The sequence below is a fragment of the Rhincodon typus genome, chromosome 16, assembly GCF_021869965.1.
Source record: "Rhincodon typus isolate 14 chromosome 16, sRhiTyp1.1, whole genome shotgun sequence".
In the NCBI taxonomy this organism is placed as follows: Eukaryota; Metazoa; Chordata; class Chondrichthyes; order Orectolobiformes; family Rhincodontidae; genus Rhincodon; species Rhincodon typus.
In genome coordinates this window covers 4,843,171-4,868,247 of record NC_063347.1, presented here as the reverse complement: position 1 = coordinate 4,868,247, position 25,077 = coordinate 4,843,171, and the positions used below count along the sequence as shown (strand labels likewise).

At 40.0% G+C, this 25,077-nt stretch overlaps 1 protein-coding gene across 2 annotated transcripts in view; it reads right to left on the bottom strand.

Annotated features, from left to right (window-relative positions):
* Positions 1-25,077, bottom strand: part of LOC109920692 (MICOS complex subunit mic25a-like) — a 419,169-nt gene that overhangs the window by 301,713 nt on the left and 92,379 nt on the right. For both annotated transcript variants that reach the window (XM_048606552.1, XM_048606553.1), the window contains exon 5: positions 4,841-4,924. In XM_048606552.1, the coding sequence (XP_048462509.1) occupies positions 4,841-4,924 (84 nt within the window). The remainder of the gene's footprint in view (positions 1-4,840; positions 4,925-25,077) is intronic.

The window sequence follows — 25,077 nt, the reverse complement described above, 5'->3', positions numbered from 1 at the left end:
TGACCTTACAGAGGTTTATAAAATCATGAGGGGCACGGATAGGATGAACAGTCAAGCTCTCTTCCCTGGGGTGGTGAAATCCAAAACTAGACAGCATATTGGAGAAAACATCCTTTCTCTCCAAAATTGCTCTTCAAAATTTTGAATTTTGAATTTTGCACTCAGATGGCAAAGGGAACCTTATTTCAACCAGTTATTTGAGAAATAACACCCCCAACAGTGAACACTCCCTCAGTGCAGCACTGAAATGCCAGACTTACTGTACAAACCTTTGGCATAACACTTGAAGACACAGTATTTAGCTGCCCAAAAATGAAAGGGAATAGGGTTAAGAAAAAGATTGACTTTGTTTTGCAATTCGAAGGGTTTGTAGGCTAGCCACAGCACTGACTGGATGCAAGTGAAGGTGATTTTATTCTGTGGTTCTGATTCTGGGTATCGTGGCACTAAACCCTTTTCATTGATTCTCCCCTATTTACATTCAATACCTGCTGCTGTTCTCCATTAGGCAGAGGCAGAACTGGAGCTGTTAAATCTGCTGTAATTTCAGAACAGTATCCTCCAAAGAAGCAGCTCTGCGCTTCACGAACAGCAACCAATAGTTTTATATTTTGTAATGCAGCAAACAAGAAGAGAATTGCAAGCATACCTTTAACCACTCTTTCATAACATTAAAGCACCTTAGATTCCTCCAATCCATCCACATGATATGTTTTCACTGCTAACTTTACAAGGGTGTACTTATTCCATCTATTTTGGTAGCTTGTGTGAAACAGTTGATTTAGTGCCCAATTAGGAGTAGCATTTTTGTACTGTAGACTAATGTCCAACCAAGGCCAATATAGTCCAAGCACAATTCTACTGAACGTCCCTTAACAGCTTTCAATGATTGTTAGTTCCTCTCACAGTCCATAAGAAACAAATTGATCCACAAGTTTAGCTGCATTGCAGTGATTTGCATAAGCCAGTGCTTATTCTGAGCAATGTTTTTACCCATTTTTTTTCATTTAATGCTTCTGGAATGTAGGCGTTGACAACTGGGCAGTATTTGTTACTCATCCCCAACTGCCTTTGAAGTGCTGATGAACACCTAACGTCTACAGTCTGTGGAGTGTGGTAGATCCACAGTGTTTTCTTTTCTTTATTCATTCATGGGATGAGGGTGTTGCTGGCTAGGCAGCATTTATTGCCCATCCCTAACTATCTTAAGGCAATTATGAGTCAACCACATTGTTGTGGGTCTGGAGTGAACCAGATTGTTTTTTTCCCCAACAATCAACAATGGATTCATGGTCATCATTAGACTCTTAATTCCAGATATTTATTGAATTCAAATTCCACCATCTGCCGTGGCAGGATTCGAATCCGGGTCCTGGAACATTATCTGGGTCTCTGGGTTAACAGTCCAGTGATAAAACCACTAGGCCATCACCTCCCCCTGTTAGGAAGGGAGGTCTAAGATTTTGACCCAGCAACAGTGAAGGAACAGCAATACAGGTCCAAGTTAGAATGGTGTGTGAATTGCAGGGGAATTTGCAGGTGCTGGAGTTTCTATGCATCTGCTGTCTTCGAGATGGTATAGTTTGGAAAGTGCTGTTCAAGGAGCCTGGGTGAGTTGATGCAATGCATCTTGTAGATAGTATACACTGCTGCCATTATGTGTTGTTGGTGAAGACAGTGATTGTCTTAGGAAGTTGATTGCGTGCTGATAAACTGGGCTTTGTTCTAGATAGCATTGTTAGGGATGAACTAATGGCAAGTGGATAGTATTCTTTTGACTGGTGCCTTAAAGATGGTGGACAGGCATTGAAAAACAGGAAATGAGCAACTAATGGGTTGCCTTCTATGAGCAGAATTCCAACATCCAAGACAGGTAGCAAGTTGTCCCACATGTTTTGCTGATAACGGCACTGTATGAAAACACAAATAGCAGCATTTGTTTCAGCCTAACTATAACTTTAATCTGAGTTTGTCATAAGTCTAGCTATTTTAGCATTAAGCTCTCTAATTCCCTCCCAAAACATATCCACCTCTCTTGACTCCTTTAAAATGCTCTTTAATCTCTTTAATGCTCTACATCTTTGACAAAGCTTCGGTCATCTCTCTCAATACATTGTGAGGCTTAGTGTCAAATATTGTCGGATAATGTTCCTACAAAACTATTTGGGAAGCCTTAACTACACTAGATGAACCATTAAACATGCAAGTTACTGGCATTAACTTGTTCATTGCTGAAGTTCTCCTTTTCTGAGTATGAAGATGATGGAATTAAATCATTAACTCTTTTAATATTTCATTTGAACAGCAGAGCTGAAATTTAAACAACTGTTTTTCATAGGTGGGAGCTCAGTAATCCTCAGTTCTGCGCAACAAAATATAAAACCAGGTCCAGATAGTATGGCAATGCATTCAAAACAGGTTAAAAACAAGAAATTATCAGTGAAATGGAAATCAAAGAGAACTCTTGTATAAAAAGGACAACAGCATTTTGGAATAAATTGTACAAGGTCACTGAAGCAAATGGTTCAAAACAATTCAACAAGCAGCTATGTGAGTTTTTGAGAGAAAGGATTGGATCATCTATTGATTAAGTGGCAATTCAGTAGACAACTAACGAATTAACCAAAATGCAGAAATGAGAGACAAACAAATTTGGTGACAAACAGATTACCTTCTGTCGTCTGCCAGTCATATTTGGTTGTCTACCCTGGTTTCTGCTTGTTGAAAATGTTTTTGCTGTGAAACAGAGATGGTCACAAGACAGTCATAGAGCTGTACCACGATGTGCCACGATGCCCAGAATCAGAACCACAGAATAAAATCACCTTCACTTGCATCCAGTCAGTGCTGTGGCTAGCCTACAGACCCTTCAAATTGCAAAGCATAATCTTAACCCCATTCCCTTTCATTTTTGGGCAGCTGGATACTATATCTTCAAGCATTATGCCAAAGGTTTGTTCAGTAAGGCTGACATTTCAGTGCTGCACAGAGGGAGTGTTCACTGTTGGGGGTGTTATTTCTCAAATAACTGGTTGAAATAAGGTTCCCTTTGCCATCTGAGTTCAATATTCAAAATTTTGAAGAGCAATTTTGGAGAGAAAGGATGTTTTCTCCAGTGTCCTGGTCGATATTGCCCCTGAACCAACAGCACCGAAACAAAAGATCTGATCATTGTCACATTGCTGTTTGTAGGAACTTAGTCATAGAGTTACAGAGATATACAACACGGAAACAGACCCTTTGGTCCAACTCATCCATGCTGACCAAATATCCTAAATTAATCTAGTCCCATTTGCCAACATTTGGCCCATATCTCTTTAAATCCTTCCTGTTCACAAACCTATCCAAATGCCTTTTAAATGTTGTAATTGTACCATCCTCCACCACTTCCTCTGGCAATTCATTCCATACACGCACCATCCTCTGCGTGAAAGAGTTGCCCCTTGCGTCCCTTTTAAAACCTTCCCTATCCCACCTTAAACCTATGCCCTCTAGTTTTGGACTCCCTTCCTCTAGGGAAAAGACTTTGACTATGCACCCTATCCATGCCCCTCATGATTTTATAAACCTGTAAAAGGTAACCCCTCACCCTCCGATGCTCCAGGGAAAATAGCCTCAGCCTATCCAGCCTCTCCCTACAGCTCAAACTTTCCAGCCCTGGCAACATCCTTGTAAATCTTTTCTGAACCCTTTCAAGTTTAACTACTTTGACTATAACACAAAAACATGTGAATTAGGAGCAGGAGTAGGCCATTCAGCCCATCAAGCCTACTATACCATTTAATAAGATCATGGGTGATCTAACTGCAATCTCAAATAACATTTTACCTCCTTGTTTAACATAAATCTGTTCATCTCCGCCTTAAAAATATTCAATAGCTCTGCTTTCACCAGCTTTTCAGAAATACAGGTCCAAAGACCCAATGAGAGAGAAAAAATTGGCTTCATTTCCGTTCTAAATGGATAACCCCTGATTTTTAAACTGAGGCAGATTTAGTTCTAGATTCTTTCGTAACAGGAAACAATCTCTCCACATCAACCATATCAAGGCCACTCAGAATCTTACATATTTCAAAGAAGTTACCTCTTACTCTTCTAAACTCTAATGGATACAAGCCTAGCCTATACAACCATTCCTCTCAAGAGAACTGCTCCATTCCAGGTGTTAGTCGAGTAAACATTCTCCAAACTTCCCCACAATGAATATACATCCTTCCTTGTATAAAGCGACCAAAACTGTGAACAGCAAGAAGTAAAATCGCCATAGTTTTGCCAGATCATAGGACTGCTCTCTCATTAGAGAAAGACAGATGATGGTGGTAGCTTAATCTGAGGGTCACCACATTTCAAGTGAGGGGAGAGATTGAGAAGGAGAGTCTTTCATGATAACTTCAGCCAGTTGTGGGAACTGAACCCATGCTGTTGGCGTTACTCTGCACTACAAACCAGTCATCCAGCCAACTGAAGCCAAGAGGTGCAATTGGTATATTTTAAACAAAAACTCTCAGAAAAACACAGGGACTTAAAGTTACATATTTTCCCAGGAAAATCTTTGCTCACGGTTGGTTGCCCTGAGCGTGCTGGTCACTGCACATTATTATAATGCTATTAAAATGAAAACTATTGTATACAGAAACATTACAAGAAGCCCTATTGATTTCCTGTTCAGGAGCATTCTAAACATTGTTGACACAAGGAATCAATGATAGTCTTGTTGTATTACACACCCTTATGCTAATACCACTGATGCATGGGTTCTCTTTAACAGAGGCAACCAATTATAACCATCAATTTCAATGCAGGAATTCAGCCACCCATAAATTAATACTTTTTTCCTGACCTTCTGTTCTATTAGGTCCAATTGTTCTTTATAAAAGGCTTCAAGTCTCTGAAGATCTGCTTCCTTCTTTTCCAGTTGGCTGGTCTGAAAAATAAAACGTGATATATAAAGTTAGAATAAATTTTGCTTAATACATTACCCTATTTCAAGCAAAATGAAATAAAAACAAAAAATGCTGGAAAAACTCAACAGGTCTGGCAGCATCTGTAGAGATAGATTTCAGGTTGATGACCTTACATCAGAATCAGAAAAAGTTGGAGTGAATCTGGTGGATTTTTTTTATAACAATAATCAATGACAGTGGTCATGGTCACCATTAGGACACTAACTTAAGTTCCAAATTTATTTATTTAACTTATATTCCACCAGATGCAGGGTGGGATTTAAACCTGCCTATTACAACTATGCCACTGCATCCTGTATTAAGTTTGAGTTTGATTTATTGTTGTCACATGTACTGAGATACAGTGACAAGTGTTGTTTTGTGTGGTCCATAGGCAGATCTTACCCCATAAAGTACATCAGGGCAGAAGAACAGAGTGCAGAATACAGTGTTTCAGCCACAGAGAAGGTGCAGAGAGAGAGATCAACATTAACTTTTGAGAGGTCCGTTCAAAGGTCTGATAGCAGTGAGGAAGAAGGTGTTTTTAATTCTGTTCATACGTGTTTTCGAATGTTTATATCTTCTACCCAGCAGAAGAGGGTGGAAGAGAGTATAACTGGTATGGGAGGGGTCTTTGATTATGTTGGTTGCTTTTCCAAGGCAGCAAGAAGTATAGATGGAGTGAATGGATGGTTTGCATGATGGACTAGGCTGTTTACAACTCTCTCCAGTTTCTTGCGGTCTTGGGAAGAACAGTTGCCATACCACGCTGTTATGCATCCAGACAGAATGCATTCTATGGTGCATCTATAAAAATTGGTAAGAGTCTTTGGGGACTTCCCAAATTTCCCTAGCCTTCTGAGGAAGTGTTGTGCTTTCTTGAGCATCAAGTCGATGTGGGTGGACCAGGATAAATTGTTGGTGATCATTACTCCCAGGAACTTGATGTTGTCGACCATCCCCACCTCAGCACCACTGATGCAGACAGGGATGTGCCCTTCACTCAACTTCCTGAAGTCAATGGCTAGCTCCTTCATTTTGCTGACATTAAGGGAGAGATTGTTGTCTTTACACTATGCATATTAATACATTAATATTACTCTCCACTAACAATTCACTACCAAATTACTTCAAAACAGTTTGAGCAATTTCTGAACTCTGCCCTAGCTTTAACCCAAATTATTCACTAACTCACGAAGCATGCAAAACGGCTCCACCTAAGAAGAATGCACTGCAAAAATGGGCATTCCACTGACAACTTGCATCACAGCAGACAATGACTACCAATCTTCCACAGTATTTTAGGCTTAAATTGGGGGCCGTAAGTACAAGTAATAAAAATTGCAACTGGCTGTGAAGAATTATAATTCCTCCCACTGCAAAACTCTGCTTTATTTCATTTTGTTGTTCTGCGTCAGTATCACTGCTGCAACCCACTTGTCATCGGCTGAAAGTAAATTGAAAAGCATCAAAAACATGCAGAACATGGACCTATAATCTGATGGCATTAATGAGTGAGAAGATGTGTGACTATCACACTAGGATCCATTTTAACACTCAGTTGTGACTTGTGCCTCTATAGTTCCTGATCTGCTAAAAAGCTGCAATAAAAATAAGCAATGACACTCCCATCACTGCCTAATGTTTCATTAGAAAACTTCCATTAGCTATGCTACATGATTCCCTTTATCAAAACTGTCACTCTCTAAACAAACTTCACGAACTGGACTTTGGATCATTCAAGTGGTACATCAATGTAGTTGTAGCAGTTTAATTGTACACTGAAATCTTCCTGCAGCTTAGTGGAAGGGTGCTGATTGCTGTGGTATTGAGCAAACACTCCAGAAAGGCCCCAAGTTCAAGCTCCAATCAGTCTTTGCTAAGGTCATTGATTTTACCCAAGTCAACAACAGAAGGCACTACAAAATGGCCTTGACTGGGAAAAGGCAAATATCATTAGCAAAGAACTTTACTTATCATTACCATCAAATTTTACCTTCAAGTGCAGATATGAGGCCAGGACTTAGCCATGATGACTCCCACTGATGGACAATCTGATGGAGGTACAGGGGAGCAAACAGCCTTACTCCAATCAAGATCGTCATTACTGGGACAACTGAGCAACAAAGACACAAACTATTTTTCCAAAAGTGGTAGTTCAGAGTGCAAAAAATTAACCAGTATATGTGGGCATTCAATCCCACCATTCTCTGCATGAGTCCAATCAAAAAACCAAAGAACTACACATGCTGGAAATCAGAAGCAACAAAATCAGAAATTGCTGGCCAAACTCAGCAGGTCTGGCAGCACAGGTGGAGAGAAAGCCATGTAATGTTTGTGGTCCAGTGACCCTTGCACAAATAGTTGAGGGAATTTGGCCGTACCAATGTTCCATTGCAAGACTCACATTAAAAAGGAAAGCAAAATACTGCAGATGCTGGAGATCTGAAATAAAAAAACAGAAAGTGAAGAAACTCTATAGGTCTGGCTAGTTCTGATGAAGAGTCATTGGACTCAAAACTTTGACTCTGTTTCTCTCTCAGATGCTGCTAGAACTGTTGAGTTTCTCAAGTATTTTCTATTTTCAAAACTAGAATTAATCAGCAACAACAAATTTCTGTAGATAATTAAACATCACTGTGCTCTTACAAGTCAATCATTTTCCAGGAAATTATGGCTTATGAATTATTTTATAAGTTCAGGAGATGTGGGCAGCACTGGCTACCTCATCCCTACTTGCCCTACAGAAGGTGATTATGAGCAGTCTTCTTGAATCAAAGCAGTCCACCCAAAGTGCTTACAGACAGACTTCCAGGATTGTGGCCCAGTGACAGTGAAGGAACAGTGATACATGTCCAAGTCACTGCATGTCTTAGAGAAGGTGTTGCAGATGCAGGCTTTCCCATGTGGTTTCTGCCCTTGCTTTTCTTGGTGGCAGATGTCACAGGTTTGGAACATGCTGTCAGAGAAGCCTTTGTGATTTACTACAAATGGTACACAGTGCTGCCAGTATGCATCAATGTTGAAGGGAGTGACTCCTGATGCTGGTGGAAGGGGTGCAAACCAGTGGACTGAGCTACTTTGGAGCTTCTTGAGTGTTGTTGGAACTTCACTAACCCATACATGAGACGGGTATACCATCGCTTGTCATGACTTGTCCCTTGTGGATGGCAGACAGGCTTTGGGTAGTTAGAAGGTGAATTACTCACTGCAGGATTACAAGCCTCTGGTCTGCTCTTGTAGCTATATTATTTTTTGGCTGGTCCAGCTCAGTTTCTGGTCAAAGGTAATTCCAGAATGCTGACAGTGGGCGACTCAGCAATGGTAATGCCATTGAATGTTAAGGGGCTTTTGTTAGATTCTCTCTTGTTCAAGATGGTCATTGCTTCCCAGTTGTGTGGCTCAAACAATACTTGCCATTTGTAAACCCAAACCTGGATGTTATCCAAATCTTCTTGCATGATCGTATTGCATTTAGAAATGGACTACTTCAGTAGCTGAGGAGTCAATACTGCTGGAGCCTCAGTGGTGAATGTTTGTAGATGTGGTGCTAATCAAATGGGCTGCCCTGTCCTGAATAGCGTCAAGTTTCTTGAGAGTTGAGCAATACTCTTCCAAACAAGTGGAAAATATTCCATCACACACCTGACTTATGACTTGTAGGTGGTGGACATGTTTTAGGGAGCTAGGAGATGATTTGTTCATTGCAGGATTCCTAGACTCTGACCTGCTCTTGTAGCTACAGTAGTTATATGACTTTTCCAGTACCCCCAGAATGTTGATAGTGAGGGATTCATCCATTGATTATCAAGGGGTGATGGTGAGATTCACTCTTAATGGATATGGTCATTTTTCAGCAGCTGTGTGGTGCAAATGTTATTTGCCACTTCTCAGCACAAGCCTGTATATTGTTCAAGCCTTGCTGCATCTAGACATGGACTGGTTCAGTATCTGATGAATGGTGCAGAACATGGTGCAATCCCTACCTCTGACCTTATGATGGACAGGAGATCATTAAATAAGCAGCTGATGGCATTGGACCTAGGACACCACCTGAGGAAGTCCTGTAGAGATGCCTGACCTCCAAAAGCCACAGCTATCTTTCTGTGTTCTAGCAGAGGGATTTCCCCTGATTCCCATTTACTCTAGTTTTGCTAAGCATCCTTGATGCCACATTCGATCAAATGCAGCCTTGATCTCATGTGCAGTCACTCTCACCTCTCCTCAGAAGTCAGCTGTTTTGTCCATTTTGAACCAAGGATCAGCAGGGCTGTGTGCCATTCTCATTTCCAGTGCCAAGTCAATGTCTGGTGGTCAACCTAGTTTCATTCCCTGGTTTAGACTCTGTAGCTGAACAATATTACTGAGTGGCTTGCTCAGCCATTTCAGAGGGCAGTTAAGAGTCAATCACATTGCTTTGATATTTAAAGTCACACACTCAGACCAGGTAATGATGGAAGATTTCCCTCCCTAAAGGGCATAGCCAACCTGATGCATTTTTAACAATTGACACAGTTGCTATCAGGCTAGCTTTTAATTCCAGATTTTATTGAATGCAAATTTCACCATCTGCCATGGTGGAATTCAAATGCATCTCTCCAGAACATTAGCCTGGGATTCTGTATTATTTGACCAGTGATATTATCACCACACCACTGTCTCCTACCAATTCAAATTAAGCTATTCACATGCAACACTAAAACTGCAACTAAATTTCGTGCCCCTATTCTGTCAAAAATGGTATTTAAAACTCAAATATTTGTGCATGATCATTTGTCTACAAAATGTAGCCATTGGAACCAACATCCAGCCACCTCCTTTACAATTAAAAGACACAATAATGCCTTAGAGAGGTTGCTCATGATTGGAATTCACCTGTTTGCTTGGCAAAGAATTGTTGTATTTAAATCTTAATACTGATTTCTAACAACAGGTGGTGAGTAATGAGACGGAGCCTCCTCCAGAGTTACAGCTCTCTGAAAATTTGTATTCCTCCAGTACTGGCCTCCTGAACATTACCCACTGCCAAAATATAGAGAAATGACTGATTTTACATAGAGCTCACGAAATGTCCAATTTTTAAGGACAGCTTCTAGACTTAAAGGTGTAAGTCAGATTAAAAACACTTCAGGAAGAAATCAATTTAGTGCATATTATATGGTATATAAAATAGTATATCCTCTTGTGAATACCACTACCAAAGATCTGCTAGTACAGCAGTTAAAGGTATCAAAGAAATGAATCCAGGACAGCACTGAAAGTTATAAAGTGACATCAGGACAAAGGAGTCTGGATTTCAACAGAGAAAAGGCAAATTTGGGATTTTAATCAGAAGGTTCTTAATATTCAAGATGCCAGGGATTCCTGATATAATCCATATTCTCTCCCCATCTCAACAGCCGAACCAGCCACTGCTTAAGTAGCTACAGGATTTCATGGAATCACTCAAGAAACTAAGTTGCTTCACTGCAAGGCTATGGGTTCTCTGTAGGTGGTGAGCTGAATAATGTTCCTTAGTCAGTCTCCTATGAGATCAAGTGTCCACTGAGAAAATAGCAGATTCTATATGTCTGTTATTTATATATCTATAGCTGTTAAATGGTTCTACATACATTCCCACCTTCGCTTAAGAGTTTTGTTTTTCCATCAACCCGCCTACTGATCTTTTTCCTTTGAGAGAAGCTATAGACTTATCAATGTTGACTATCGTTGATCCTATAGGTTTGTGTACAAAATCCACAAATAATTGCTCACTTGATCAACAATGAGAAAAGTGCAGAAACAGTTCAGAAATTTGATCATAAACAGAAATTGCTGGAGAAACTCAGAGGTCTGGCAGCATCTGTGAAGAGAACACAGAGTTAACATTTCCGGTCCTGTGATCCTTCATCAGAATGGGGATTTGTCAGAGATTTGATCATCTGTCCAGAGTGGATATGAACCATCACATAGTAAGAATAAAAAGAGGTATTTTTTACTTTGTACAAAACTGAGAAACCCAGGCAAAAGGACAAAACTCAACTGGACAGAGAACCAGCAAGGTTGATCATAAGACAGAAAAGGCAAATGGTGAACAGAAGCAGATTTTATCTTTGTAAAAGATGTTAGAATCTCTGATTATAAATTCCCTTTGCAGTTAACAAAATAAAAATTCTACCAAATAACCTTCACAGATGTGGTTTTATGCAAATTTCTAATCCTGAAAATTGCATTGGAAGATGAATATGGACAAACAGAACAGTTCCTCGCAGTATTCCAATCCAATCATTTTGGTTAAAATATGCTGCAGCAGGTCTCCAAGGGCTGAAGAAATTCATGCTCTCTGAAATTCTACATTCTATTCACCAGTTTACCTAAAACCTCATTTTGTTCAGGCTTATGCCTCTGAGCAAAGTTACAATCAAATCGATGACATTTAAACAGCAGCTCAGCCAAGCACCAATGACTGCCCTTCTCTTCTCCTCCCTTCCCCCAACAACCCCCTCTCACCCTTCCCCCTCCACAACCAGGTTAAACCTTTATATTTCTCCCTGAATGTTATCCATGTAAATTTCCAGAATGGCACTGTCTTCACAGTCTAAGAATTAGGCTGGACTTGAAAATATTAGACAAGCAGAGAGACATAATATCATTTATATAACCTACAATGGGTAAAACCTGCCCTTTAGGATGTTCACTGATTGCTGCCAGAAACCAAATCCCTGCTTTACCCCCTATTCTTCAATCTTGCTAACAGCTAGGTCTAAATGGAAAATTGTGACATATATACATGCAGTAACAGTAAACATTGAAAGACTAAAACCTTTACAACAGTAAGGTCTGATTTAACTTTTCATTATGATCTTTTTCTAGTCTATCGTGAAGCAAGATGCAATTTAATATTTTAGAAAACCTTAAAAAATGGTTTGTGACTAATATCAATTAAACTATAACCTATAGCTAAAGCAAACATGGCTGTAGGCAATATTGACAGAATAGTTCACAATAAAAGAAACTATAATATTTTGTCCTGGCACATGAGCTTGGTTAGATATTGTACCCAATTTGTGGTGAGAGGTATTGAACTACTGGAAAAGATGGACAGAAGGGCCTCAAGATACCTTCCGAGTTGAACACTTCTTTGTTCCCCAAATAGGTGAAATAAACTGTGTCTCTGTCTTTATATTCATGTAGACTGAGCAGCTATTTGATTTGTAAATTATTTAAAAGTAGAACTCAGTTGGAGGTTAGGCAGTTTATGTTGTTCCGTGACCACCAATTCACTTTATTCCTTTGGATTAAATCTTCCTGGCTGATTGCAAGGTACAAGAGACATAAGACCATAAGAAATAGGAACAGGAGTAGGCTATTCAGCCCCTCAAACCTGCTCCACCATTCAACAGAATCTTGGCTGATCCAACAATCCTCATATCCACTTTCCTGCCCTTTCCCCCAGTCCTGGACTCCCCTTCTGATCAAGAATCTATTCATCTCAGCCTGATCCACAGTTAATTAAGGGCTGCAGCCTGTGAAGAGTTAAACGATATTGCATGCTACTCCTCATTGACTCCCCAGATAACACAATCCAGTTTGGCTGCAAGATGTACCATATAAATCAGCTGCCAAGGTAATATCTGGGATTACTTTTGACCACTTCAAGGCACACAGCATCTCTATCTTGCATTGCTTTGCCTTTGGTCAATATGCCACCTTAGCCAGAGCTACCAAGCAGATATCACTTCTGCCTTGCCATGTCGTCTTGTGCAGGCACAAAGACAGGAAGCTTGTCATGGTTGCCAATAAGCCTCAGTCAAATCGAAGCAAAGAGCTCAGATAGGCCTAGCATGGTAGGTCAACAGCAGCTTTCAATACCAGTTTAGGGGCTCAAACACTGTCAATCAGCCACTCAGGATGGTCCAAGTTAGGATGCCCTCCACGAAAGCGATGAAGAACTAAATGTTGGGCAGCCCACCACCCACCTTGATTCTTTCTGGCCTGCTTGTGGCTGCTTTATGGCCAACTATGGCACCTGAGCTATTTTCACCGCCATAACAATTCCAACATCTCAGTTCTACTTCAACTTACAGGCCACATTTGAAGGATGACCTATTTAAGTTACATAAGGCTAGAGATTTGGAAGAAGCTATAGACAAACTCTAAATGACAATACCCAAGCCTTTAAGTTTTCACAGATTGGGACATATGCAAGTTGGTGGGACCACTGATTTAAAATTCACGTGTGGCTCAAAGACATTAAGATCAGCACTGGCCGGCAAAGGAAAACTTAAAGCATTTGTGATCAGCATTTTAACTTTTCTAGGTTACAAAGTGGAGTGGGACTTGAAACTACAACCTTCCACTGGGGAGTGAGAGTGCTACCCACTGCCCCAAGGCTGGCATTGCAATTGGAATGGTGAATTATAAAGCAAACTGCAAAATTTTCACATAACATACACCTGTACATTTTTCAGAGAAAGGAGTTTATCTTAATTTGCACACCAGTCATGTTGTCGTTCCTTTCACATAAAGTTTAACAGCTTCATGCTTCGTTGGGTGAATTTCTACTGATGATGAGGCAGCTTGCGCTAAAATTTTACACTAATATCACATTCAGTTTGGTGAGGCATGAAATGAGAGCTGCTCAGAAATAAATAATTCCAAATCAAATGCGCATTAGTCACGTACAGTATTCCTCTGAAACTTAAATACAATATGGGGTACGGTAAATGAAGTGCAGATCCCAGAAAATTAATGAATTTAAAGAGACAACAAACCATCTTTTTAATCCACTCTCCACGACAAACAATGGGAGTGTAGTAAGCAAAGAATCAGAATTACTACCTGCACAGCCACAGTCTCAGTGTGAGTGAAAATAAACAACTATTTATACATTCCAATGGTTCAGCTGGTAAATTCACTTCCCTGTGTGGAACTAAACCATATGAATCAGACAGGTTTCAAATTTGAACTCCTGCCTGAGTGGAATTCACAGATCCTGGCCAGAGTGAAAGTAGAGTAATTAAAAGTGGTCTCAGTGACACAGAGGAAGAGAAGAAAACAAAGAAAAACAGAGTCACTGTACCTGATTGCTGCTGTATGGCTGCTCCCAGAAAGCATATGTATGGCAGTTCTTGCTCCACAAAATGGGAAGAAGCAGCCCACAGCTAACATTGACATAGTAAGCTCGAAGGGCCGGATGGCCTAGTCCTGCACCTATTTTCTATGTAAACTAATGTAGTAAAACCTCTCAATGCACTCATGACTGTTATTAACCAAAACATGACTCCTATCCATATAATGTAATCTTTGGACACATGACTAAATGCTTGGTCAAAAAGGTAGACTTCTGCAGTACTTTGTAAAATGAGAGAAAGTGAGTAAAGTGGTGAGGAGGTTTAGGAAGGAAACTAGAGTTTAGGTTCTTGATAGCTTAATTTAGGAAATCTGGTCGGCACGAACAAGTTGGACCGAAGGGTCTGTTTCCGTGCTGTACACCTTTATGACTCTACCAGTGAAGAACGATAAATTGGATCTTGGAGGCTCATATCATTTCATGAGGAAACAGAGACAGGGAAGTCATAGAGGTATTGAAATCAACAATGAGGATTTCAAAACTGAAGTATGTGTTGCCTGACTAGGAGCAGTACCAGGATCAGGGTAATGGGTGAATGCAAAGATACAAATTAGAATATTACCAGCTATAGGACAACTTGCCAATTTTCTTTGTTTAGGCTTATGTGTGCAGGATATTCTTTGAAAGAGGTTGATATGTACAGTTGGTACTCATCGGCCCATGCTGCCAGCTGTATTGTTGCATCTTAACAAGAAGAGAGAGGAAGATAGAAAATGCAGAACACAAATTAGACAAAGTACATCCACAAAAAGTCTGCCCAAGCAAGGAAAACACAAAATATTGAGAACACAGCCAATCAGGCAGCATGTAAGAAGACAGAAAAATAACTAAATTTGTTGCCTGTTATTCAAATCTAATTAATGTTAGAGATAAAATAGGTTTTAATCAAGGACAAAGACAGACAAAGGTCGTATTGGGGGAAGGGGAAGGAAAGAAAAGAAAAAGGAAGATCTGTGGTAATTTTAATGACATCTCCTTTCACCTTGTATTGAAGTTTTCACAGTGAGGCACATCCTTGATCTACAAAACAGCATCGGTTGTAAAAACCTTTCTGTAGCCTTGGAGTGTGCTTTGGGATTTGAAGATCTCACGGAGGGACCTAATTACTTTTGTCATTGAAGTTTGCGTTCAACCTTTTTGATCCAATAACATTTTGAAAAATTTGGGTGATCACAGAGGGCCTTTTGCTGTGCTCAATACTGAAATACACGTTCATCTGACCTTGTTCACACAAACAATGTTGCACATAGTTATTATTCCTAAATTTTAATATGCTGTAAACTTCAGAAAATTTTAAAGCACCTTCCTAAAAAACATCTGTAATTGCATCCCTAAGATTGCATTTTCACTGAAATTTTTTCATTTCAGTAAATTGTCTTGCCTGGTAATGCAGCATCAGCTAAAGACATAGAAAAGCTTTGCTACACAAAACGTGATACCCTTCAACAATCTGACCATTATAGAACAAATTTCACAAGCTTTCTGTATCCCGGGTGGGTTCCTGCATTAAATGAGAAACAGGAACAGGAGTGTCCATTTTTCCAAAATACATTTTAGAAATTACTGCTGTATTTGTAATGGTAAAAGATGGAGACCTTCCCATTTTGTCATCCAGTGTCTGCATCAACTATTCCCATGTCGCCACCACATTCCCAGGCAGTTCATTTCAGATCATAACACCTCACGGCTGTGGTTCTTTTACCAATCACCTTAAAAAGGTGTCCTCAGGTTGTCGATTCCTCTGCTAATGAGAGCAGTTTCTCCCTTATCTATATCGAAAGCCCTCACAACTCTAATGTGTCAAATCACCTTTCAGCCTTCTCTTCTCTGAGAAGGAGATATCCAGCTTCTTCAATCCATCCTCATGAGTGAAGTCCCTTATCCATTGAATCAGTCCTACAAACCTTTTCAGCACCCTGTATGTCCTTCTGAAAGACAGGTGCCCAAAATTGGGCATGGTACTTCAGTTCGGGATGAACCTTAACTTGATAGCTTTTTAAATCTGTGCTTCTGAGAGCAGCATCGTGGCTCAGTGGTCAGAACTGCTGCCTCACAGTACCAGGGGCCCAGGTTCGATTCCATCCTTGGGCGACTGTCTGTGTGGAGTTTGCACGTTCTCTTCATGTCTACGTGAGTTTCCTTCACAGTTCAAAGATACAGGTTAAGTGGATTTGTCATGTTAAATTGCCCATAGTCTCCAGGGACGTGCAGGTTAGATGGATTAGCCATGGAAAATGCATGGTTACAAGGATGGTGGTGGGTGGTGTCTAGGCGGGATGCCCTTTGAAGAGTTGGTATGGACTCGATGGGCAGAATGCCCTCCTTCCACACTGTCAGGATTCTATGAATCTATTTCTATGTCCATAATCCTGTATACCTTATTAACTGCTTTCTCAAACCATCCTGCCACCCTGAACCACTTGCGCATATACAGACTCAGGTCCCTTTTTCTCCTGCACCCTCTTTGGAATTGAACCCTTTAGTTTGTAGAAAGCAAAAGAACTGTGAATGCTACAAATCAGAAACAAAAGCAGAAATGGCTTGAAAACTTCAGCAGGTCTGGCAGCATCTGTGGAGAGAAATCAGAGTTAATATTTCGGGTCAGGTGACCCTTCCTCAGAACTCCTTTATTTTATATTAACTTTCCTAGTACTTCCATGCATCATTTCACATTTTTCTTCATTATACTGTACAAAATTTGAACCAAGTCACAGAATTAGATAGGTGACCAAGATATTAGGCTTTAAGGAGCAATATAAAGGACAAGAGGGGTAGAGGAACCACAAGGCTTATAGGGGAAATATGGGGTATTGGGCACAGACACTGATGGAGCAGCCATCAATGCAGCATTAATATGTAGTGCAAAACTTCCTTTGTCTTGCACTAACAATGTTTGAACAAATGAAGATCTCGTCATGTCCAATTAAACAGTCTCAGTTGCTTCCAAGCAGTTCAAATACAGCCTAAAGCTTCTGTTTGGGCCCTTGTGGCCAAAAGACATGGATTCAAGAGCCAATCTTAAAGCTTCCGCTGCAGTGCCCCAAATACTTCCATCTCAGATTTCACTCGAAGCTCAAATGAAATATCCTCTCTCTATCCTACAAACCCTAACCTCAGTACACACACCATTCCAAAAAATTGTTACTTCAGTTATGCTGTGCAGAAGTGCCTAACGATTGTAGGTCCATGTCCACTAGAAACTGCATTAAGGCTGACTTTAAGTAGGTCTTTTGGAAGATATCAGTCAAAGGAGGCTTTTATCAATCTAGCCAGACTCCAAGCCAAGACCCTGAGATGAAACAATGGCTCTTAACCCAATTCACTGTCCAACAATAAAGCAGAGAGCAATCGGAGCTTCTGAATTTGGGTTTAATACACAATGATATCTGGCACAGAAAACTGCCACCCACTGAGCTACACAGAGCACCAAAAATCTAATCAGCATTTTATTTGTACGTTGTAGGCAAACTGATGTTATTAGACAAGGGGTGTGAACACCAAACATCTGAAATGAAGACAACAGATTCCGGAATTGCAAAGCAGACTAATCAATTTTTTTTTTAGAAGTCACTTTTATGATGAGATCCTTGAATCACTGATTTATTCCATACATCATCATTTCAATCCTGTGTATCATATTCATGGTCGATGGAGCAGTTTCCTTTATATTCAGATCAAAAGTAGATTGGATGATTGTTTGTTCAGCAGCTTTGATTTTGTCACTTCAAATTCCTCCTTTTCCTACTCTTACTCCAAATCTTTCCTTAATTCCAGTCAAGTTCAACTCAAACTTCAGTCAAAACTGAAACAAAGCAATTTTGGATGAAGAACAGACTGCATCTCACGTTTCTCCTCAGCACTCTGCAATCCCCTGATCTGAACAGCGACTTCAACAGCTTCAGGCTTTCCTCTGTCCCTGACTATGTTAATGAGCACGACCATAACGGTACTTATCTCAGAACATGGCATTTTTGCTTCTTAAAAATTTATTTCGAGGCAATATAACATTCTTAACTTGAAGTACTTTCCTGATTTTTTTTTCTGGTTAAGCCTTCACCAACAACACGAGGTCGGAAGAGTGATGTCAGCCAAAATCCCAACCTTGCTTTATCCTTCAGACATTTACTGAGCCTGACACTCCTAAGACTTTCTGCTTTAATATAATTCTGAAAATGCAATTGTTTACTGAACACCCCATGACCACGATTGGCTTCACTCCATATTGCAGATATCTAATTTTGTTGATAGTATGCCAAAAAATGTCTGTTAGCTCATTGAAAATTTCTTAAAAATTAACAAAAATATAAAATAAATTTCAGCACTGCTCAGTAGCCCAACCTTCTTTCCTTTAGCTCTTAATTTGTCCCTGAAGGTACTACGTTACTTTATATTCCTTTATCCTACTCCCATCCTTTGAAGATCTCTTCTCAAGAGTCATTGCCAGATGTATAAAACAAGTTAGACTGATAAGAGAAGGAGAAAATCGGTCCAACCTCTGCCTCCCCTGAGTCTTGTCATCCCATCAACAGGGAAAACATTGGTAATGTAAAGAACAGGAAGCACATCAGAATTGGAGCAAAAGGTAGAATCAAAAGGAATTAATTAATCAAGACACAGAGATGGTCAAAGGCATATTTCAGATGTTTGGTGTTCATGCCCCTTGTCTAATAACATCAGTTTGCCTACAATGTGCAAAGAAAATGCTGATTAGATTTTTGGTGCTCTGTATAGCTCAGTGGGTGGCAGTTTTCTGTGCCAGATATCATTGTGTATTAAACCCAAATTCAGAAGCTCCGATTGCTCACTGCTTTATTTAATTTGGACAGTGAATTGGGTTAAGAGCCATTGTTTCATCTTAGGGCCTTGGCTTGGAGTCTGGCTAGATTGCTATACACATACATTTAGACTTTCAACACAGTCTTGAATAAAAACAGGCTTGAACACTAGAGGATAGACTGACTTTAAACATTTATTAAAACATTACAACATTATTACAATCAACCAATATATCTACATATGTCAGCCGTGCCTCAGTGGGTAGCTCTCTCGGTTGAGTCAGTAGGTTGTGAGTTCAAGTCCCACTCCAGAAGCTTCAATATATAACCTAAGTTGAAACTCCAGTGCAGTACAAAGAAGATGCTGTCTTATCAGAAGCGTCTTTCAGATGTATTGTTAAATTCAGACACCGTCTGCCCCGTAACCCTTGATGCTTTGTAAATTAAGCAGTATTTCATTGCTGTTTTTGGAGCCTGGCTGCAAGCAAATTGGCTGCCACATTCCCTAAATTGCAGCACTGACTACATTTCATTGGCTGTGAAGTGCTTTGGGACATCCTGAAGTCATGCAAGGCGCTACAGAAGTGAATTTTTTTTTATATATATTCACATATGCAAACTGTCCCATCTTTATCCATTACAAATTGTCAACTCATACAGCCTTGTGAAGAGTGTTTTTATATTCTTTGCTCCTTTCTGGATTTGTGTTTCTCCACATACACCAAAGATAAGGAAGTTTCCACACACAAAGGGTGACAGAGGTTTGGAACTCCTTACCACAATTTCTGAAAAAGGGCTCCAACCCGAAGTGTCAACTTTCCTGCTCCTCTGATGCTGCCTGGCCCGCTGTGTTCCTCCAGCTCCACACTGTGTTATCTCAGACTCCAGCATCTGCAGTTCTTGCTATCCCTAAAGAAGGTTCTGACCTCTTTCCATGCCTCCCCTAAATCGTTTGAGTTGGCCATTGGCAAATAAGCAAACCATTGATAATTTTATCTCTGAAATTTCCTCCTCACAGATAAAATACGCAGTATCTTCTTAATGTCGCTCCTCAACAGCACAGCAGGGTGCCAGAGACCGCACACGCCCAAATTACAACTGCACTACAGAACTGAGCTGCCAAACACTGTGCCTCCATTCTGCCAAGACAAAAATATATAATGTGGCTCAAATGATATCTTACCATTTTGTGACAAGGTACACAAAGCATTGTAATAAAAAAAGAAAGAAATATAGAGATGCCAACGCAAGCTGGAGGAACAGCTCCTAATTTTTTACTAAGTCACTTTACAGTTTTCTTCACTCAAACCGAATTCAATAACTCCAGACTATGAATTCTGTCCTCAATCTTGATGACCCCATCCATGCCATTGTCTTGTTTGCATAGTTTGCTTTCAGCAGAGCTGACATATATTGAAATGAAGACCAACATTCCATTTGCCCTCCTCATTAGCCACTGAATTTGGACACTAGCTTTTTGTGATTCATAGGCGAGGACTTCCTAATCACTCTGTTCTGTTGTCTTTCTCAATTTTAGTAATAGTGACCTCTTCTGCATAACATCACATTTTTCCATATTGTACTCTCTTCTACCATGTTTTTGCCAGCCCACTTGCTCATCCAAACTCAGCCTTTAATATACATAAGGACTCTGCCCCCACAGATCTCTGTGGCAAATACTTCCAAAGACTCTCAACCCTTTGAGAGAAGAAATTCCTCCTCATCTCAGTTTTAAATTGCCACCTCTTTATTTTGAGACTACACCCTCTGGTCTTAGACTCTTCCATGAGGGGGACATTCCACCAGCATTTATCCTGTCAAGCCCCTTAAGAATCCTATGTTTCAATGAGACTGTCTCTCATTCTTCTAAATTCCACTCAACAGAGTTCCAACCTCTTTATTCTTTCTTATAAGAGAATCCTTCCAAATGTTCCAAATGGGGATCATCCTGGTGAACCTTCTCTGAACAGCCTCCAATGAAATAATGCTTTTCCATATATTTGCACAATACTGAGCAAAATGTGTTCAGATAAGAATTTAAACTGAGGTCCAGTCCGTCCTCTCTAGTTACACCACTTTGAAGAAGAGTACAAGAGCGATTCACATTATCCTAGCCAATGTTTATCCTGCAACAGCCCACAAAAAAGCAGATCATCTGGACATTACCATATACAGTTCGTGGGAACTTGCTGTATGCAAGTTGACTTCAAAATTACTATATTCACTGCAAAGTTCTGACACATCCAGCACTCAGGAAAGGTGCAAATACTTACTCCTTTCACCAATGTTAAGGTGCATGATCCCTGACAAAAGGATGAAGGAGCTGTACCAGGCCTTCATTAATGCTCTGAGACCAGCAGATTGAGTGTGCGTGAAAGAGCCACATGCTAAATTATGCCTTTAACCTTCTTTCCCTCCCAAAGGCAAACGTATTTGGTCACTGCTCAATGCCACTCTCAAATGAGGTCAAGACCTTAAATCCCAAAATTCAGATCTTGTTACCGAGTAGCATGTTCTGTTAAGATTCCAATACATTGTTCCTCCATGAGTAACTGAACTTTCAAAAACTGGAATGGATTGTGTGGTCAACCATTTGAAAAACACTAAGTAAAGGGCTTGCATTTGCGTATCACTTTTTACAACCTCAAAATGTGAGGGGGTGTAGAGCATATTCACTAGAATTGCATGGGTTGGAGCATTTTAACTATGAAGAAAGGCTGGTTAGGCTTTGGGAAGGAAAGAAGGTTAAAGGCATAATTTAGCATGTGGCTCTTTCACGCACACTCAATCTGCTGGTCTCAGAGCATTAATGAAGGCCTTGTACAGCTTCATCCTTTTGTCAGGTATCGTGCAACTTAACATTGGTGAAAGGAGTAAGTATTTGCACCTTTCCTGAGTGCTGGATGTGTCAGAACTTTGCAGTGAAAATAGTAATTTTGAAGTCAACTTGCATATAGCAAGTTCCCACGAACTGTATATGGTAATGTCCAGATAATCTGCCTTTTCTGAAGAAGGGTCTAGGCCCGAAACATCAGCTTTCCTGCTCCTCTGATGCTGCTTGGCCTGCTGTGTTCATCCAGCTCTACATCTTGTTATCTCAGATTCTCCAGGATCTGCAGTTCCTACTATCTCTGGTTAGGCTTGGCTTGTTTTCTAGAGCAGAGAAGGTTGAGGGGGTTCCTGATTGAGATGAGTAAAATTATGAGGGGCATGGACATGGTGGATAGGAAGCAGCTATTCCTCTCAGTTGAAAGGTCAATTACAGGGGTCATCAATTGAAGGTGAAGGGCAGGAGGTTTAGAGGAGATTTGAGGACATTTTGTTTCATCCAGAGAGGGGTGAGAATCTGGAATGTGCTGCCTAGGAGGGTAGTAGAAACAGGAAGCTTCACAAGTTTTAAAAATTACATGGATGAACACTTGAAATGTTATAGCATTCAAAATTATGGGAAAAGTGCTGGACAATGGGATTATTGTAGATAGATCAGTGCAAACACAATGGGCTGAAGAGGCTCTTCTGAGTGGTCCGACTCTATGACACATACCTTTCTGTAATATAGCCACTATTGTGGTGTAGTGAATTGTGTCAGCCACTCAATGTACTGCAAGGTCCCACAGAGAACAACCTGATACAGATGATCCGTTCTTTTAGTGATATTGATTGAGAAGAAAATACTGTCTATGACACTGCGGAGAACTCCCTTGCCTTTTCTAAAACTGTGCCAGCAAATTGTTTATGTCCACTGAGAAGGCAACAGCCCCTTTGGCAAACACCTCACCTGAAAGGCAGCACTGCCAACAAAGCAGTGTGCTCTCAGAATTGACTCTAGCATCATGGTGGATTGCATGCTCAAACGCCTGGGGCCCGAAAGCAAACATGTTGACGCTGGGACAAATCAGTGAAATTGAATGGGATAGATTAGTCCTCAAGAGGACTGAATGTCTTTTGAAACTGACATGTTTGTTAACTGGTGCCAACAATTATTTTTCTCAAGCACGTTTGAACACACAACAATCTGACTCCGTAACAAGAACACCATCCACTCAATGAAGGTTGACATGTTAAAAGGGAAGGAAAACTAATGGAATACGTATATCAATATTCTCCCTGTGTGGAGACCTTCTGATAGGGATTCTCTCCCTGCTACATCATTCTTGTGATGTATCCAGAAGAGGACTCTCAAAGATTATTAAACAGCAGTAAATGATGTTTCAGACAAGTGCAAGAGCTAAGGTGTTTCAGTAAACTGGCATGGCAGTGCGTATTGCCAGCTAGTAAAGCAGTTTGTTGAGGTTCAACAATTATTTTGCAAGTAGTCCCATTGTTTTCATTGCAACCACGCTGACACATTTCTGTCAGTGAAGTCACTGAAGCGGACCAGCTGGCAAGAAAATTAATATTACTTAAAACCAAAATAAATAAATTAAAACTTTCTTTAAATCAGCAGTGTACTGCACTGCACAGATAATATTTCTCAATTCAGGATGCTGGCTCCAGAATGTCAAGGCAGAAGGGCTATTCGATACTTACATGGTTTGACAAGAGGACTTCAAAGATATTATTACTTAATCTGTCATGTGAATAACACCTAAAATCAACATTGAATAATAACCTTCAAATGTGCAAAATGCGAAAAAAACTGAGAAATTGAGAAAGTTAGTGGATAATTCTGAAATATTGGTGTCTTGTAATGGCCTCTAAATGGAAAACATCAAGCACAGATTGCAATCAGAGATGCTTGTGTCCATTATGATTTAAAAGGTTTCAGAGGTGCCAGCCAAAGATAAAATAAAAATATTATTTAGAATATGTACATACTAAATAGTAGGTGATGTTCACTTAAAAGGAAAGATAGTAAAGCATTTATATTGCACCCTACAACTGGACTCAAACATCAAGTGAGTCACTAATAACTCTACAGTTAGTCACTGTTGTATTTCAGTCATTTTAAACATAGCAAGATTTCCTGAACTCTGATAAAGCAATGAAGTGGAGATGCTGGTATTGGACTGGGGTGGACAAAGTCAGAAGTCACATGACACCAGGTTATAGTCTAACAGGTTTATGTGAAATCACAAGCCATCACAGCACTGCCCCTTCATCAGGTGAAACCCCTCAGCGCTCCGAAAGCTTGTGATTTCACATAAACCTGTTGGATTATAACCTGGTGTCATGTGACTTTTGACTGATGAAGCAAACAATCAATTAATTTGTTTATTGGTGTGAGAAAAACAAATATTTAGTAAAACATGTTTACAAAACCAAATATTGGACATTCCTTGGACGTTGGAAGTACTGTCTGTGTTTCATTAAATACTGCTTCAGGAACCTGGAAGGCAGATGCTGCCTTGATTTAGCATCTCATCTGAAGGATGGTGCCTCTGACAATGAGGCATTGCCCCAGTATTGCAATATAATATTAATCTTTGTCTCTAAAGTAACACTGTGGAGAAATAACACAAAAGCTTTTGATACAGATACAGCTCTACTATCAGCAAATTAAACTAGTAATTAGTTCAACTTGCATTAAAAAAAACTGATTTAGTAGCTTCCACCAATGGCTCAGATGGACAGTGGATTTTATTTGAGAATTTACTTCAAAATGGTCCCATAAACAAGGAAGGGACTATGATCTTGCAGTTAACATTGCTATTATGGTAACTGAACTCCAAGAGGATGACAGCAGCAAGTGCCCTTTTGGCTTGGGCTATTTCCATTAATATTTCTGCTTTCCCCATCCTCAAATTATATTTTTCTTTAATATACCATTAGGCAGGTAAGTGAAGTTGAAACATGGATCAGTCATAAATGACACTGTAGGGTCTAAGGGCTATCCAATTATATTGTTTGTAAATTAATGAGATGCTGTAATACGGCAGTGTTCATCAGGGAGTGGCCATGCAATGCAATTCTTCTGGGGAGAGGGCGAGAACCATGGAGCATTTAGAAACTGGTGTCGAAGAAGATTCAGATTATACACTGAGACAGGGTGATGAAGACGATAAATCTTCCAGACGTTTTATTTTCCGACCTTCCTAATACTAAGTTCAGAAGCCTGACAAAATAGCTACAAACAGGCTTGTAGTGCATGTCTGATTGTTTCAATATTAAAGGTGCACTAGAAATCCATGTTGTTATTGTAATTGCACAAAAAATATGAAGGGAGGAGAAAGGCAGAAGGGGCAGAGAGGAAGACAGGTATAGGGAGAGCAATATTTCTCAAAAAAGACAAAAATAAATTTCTTTT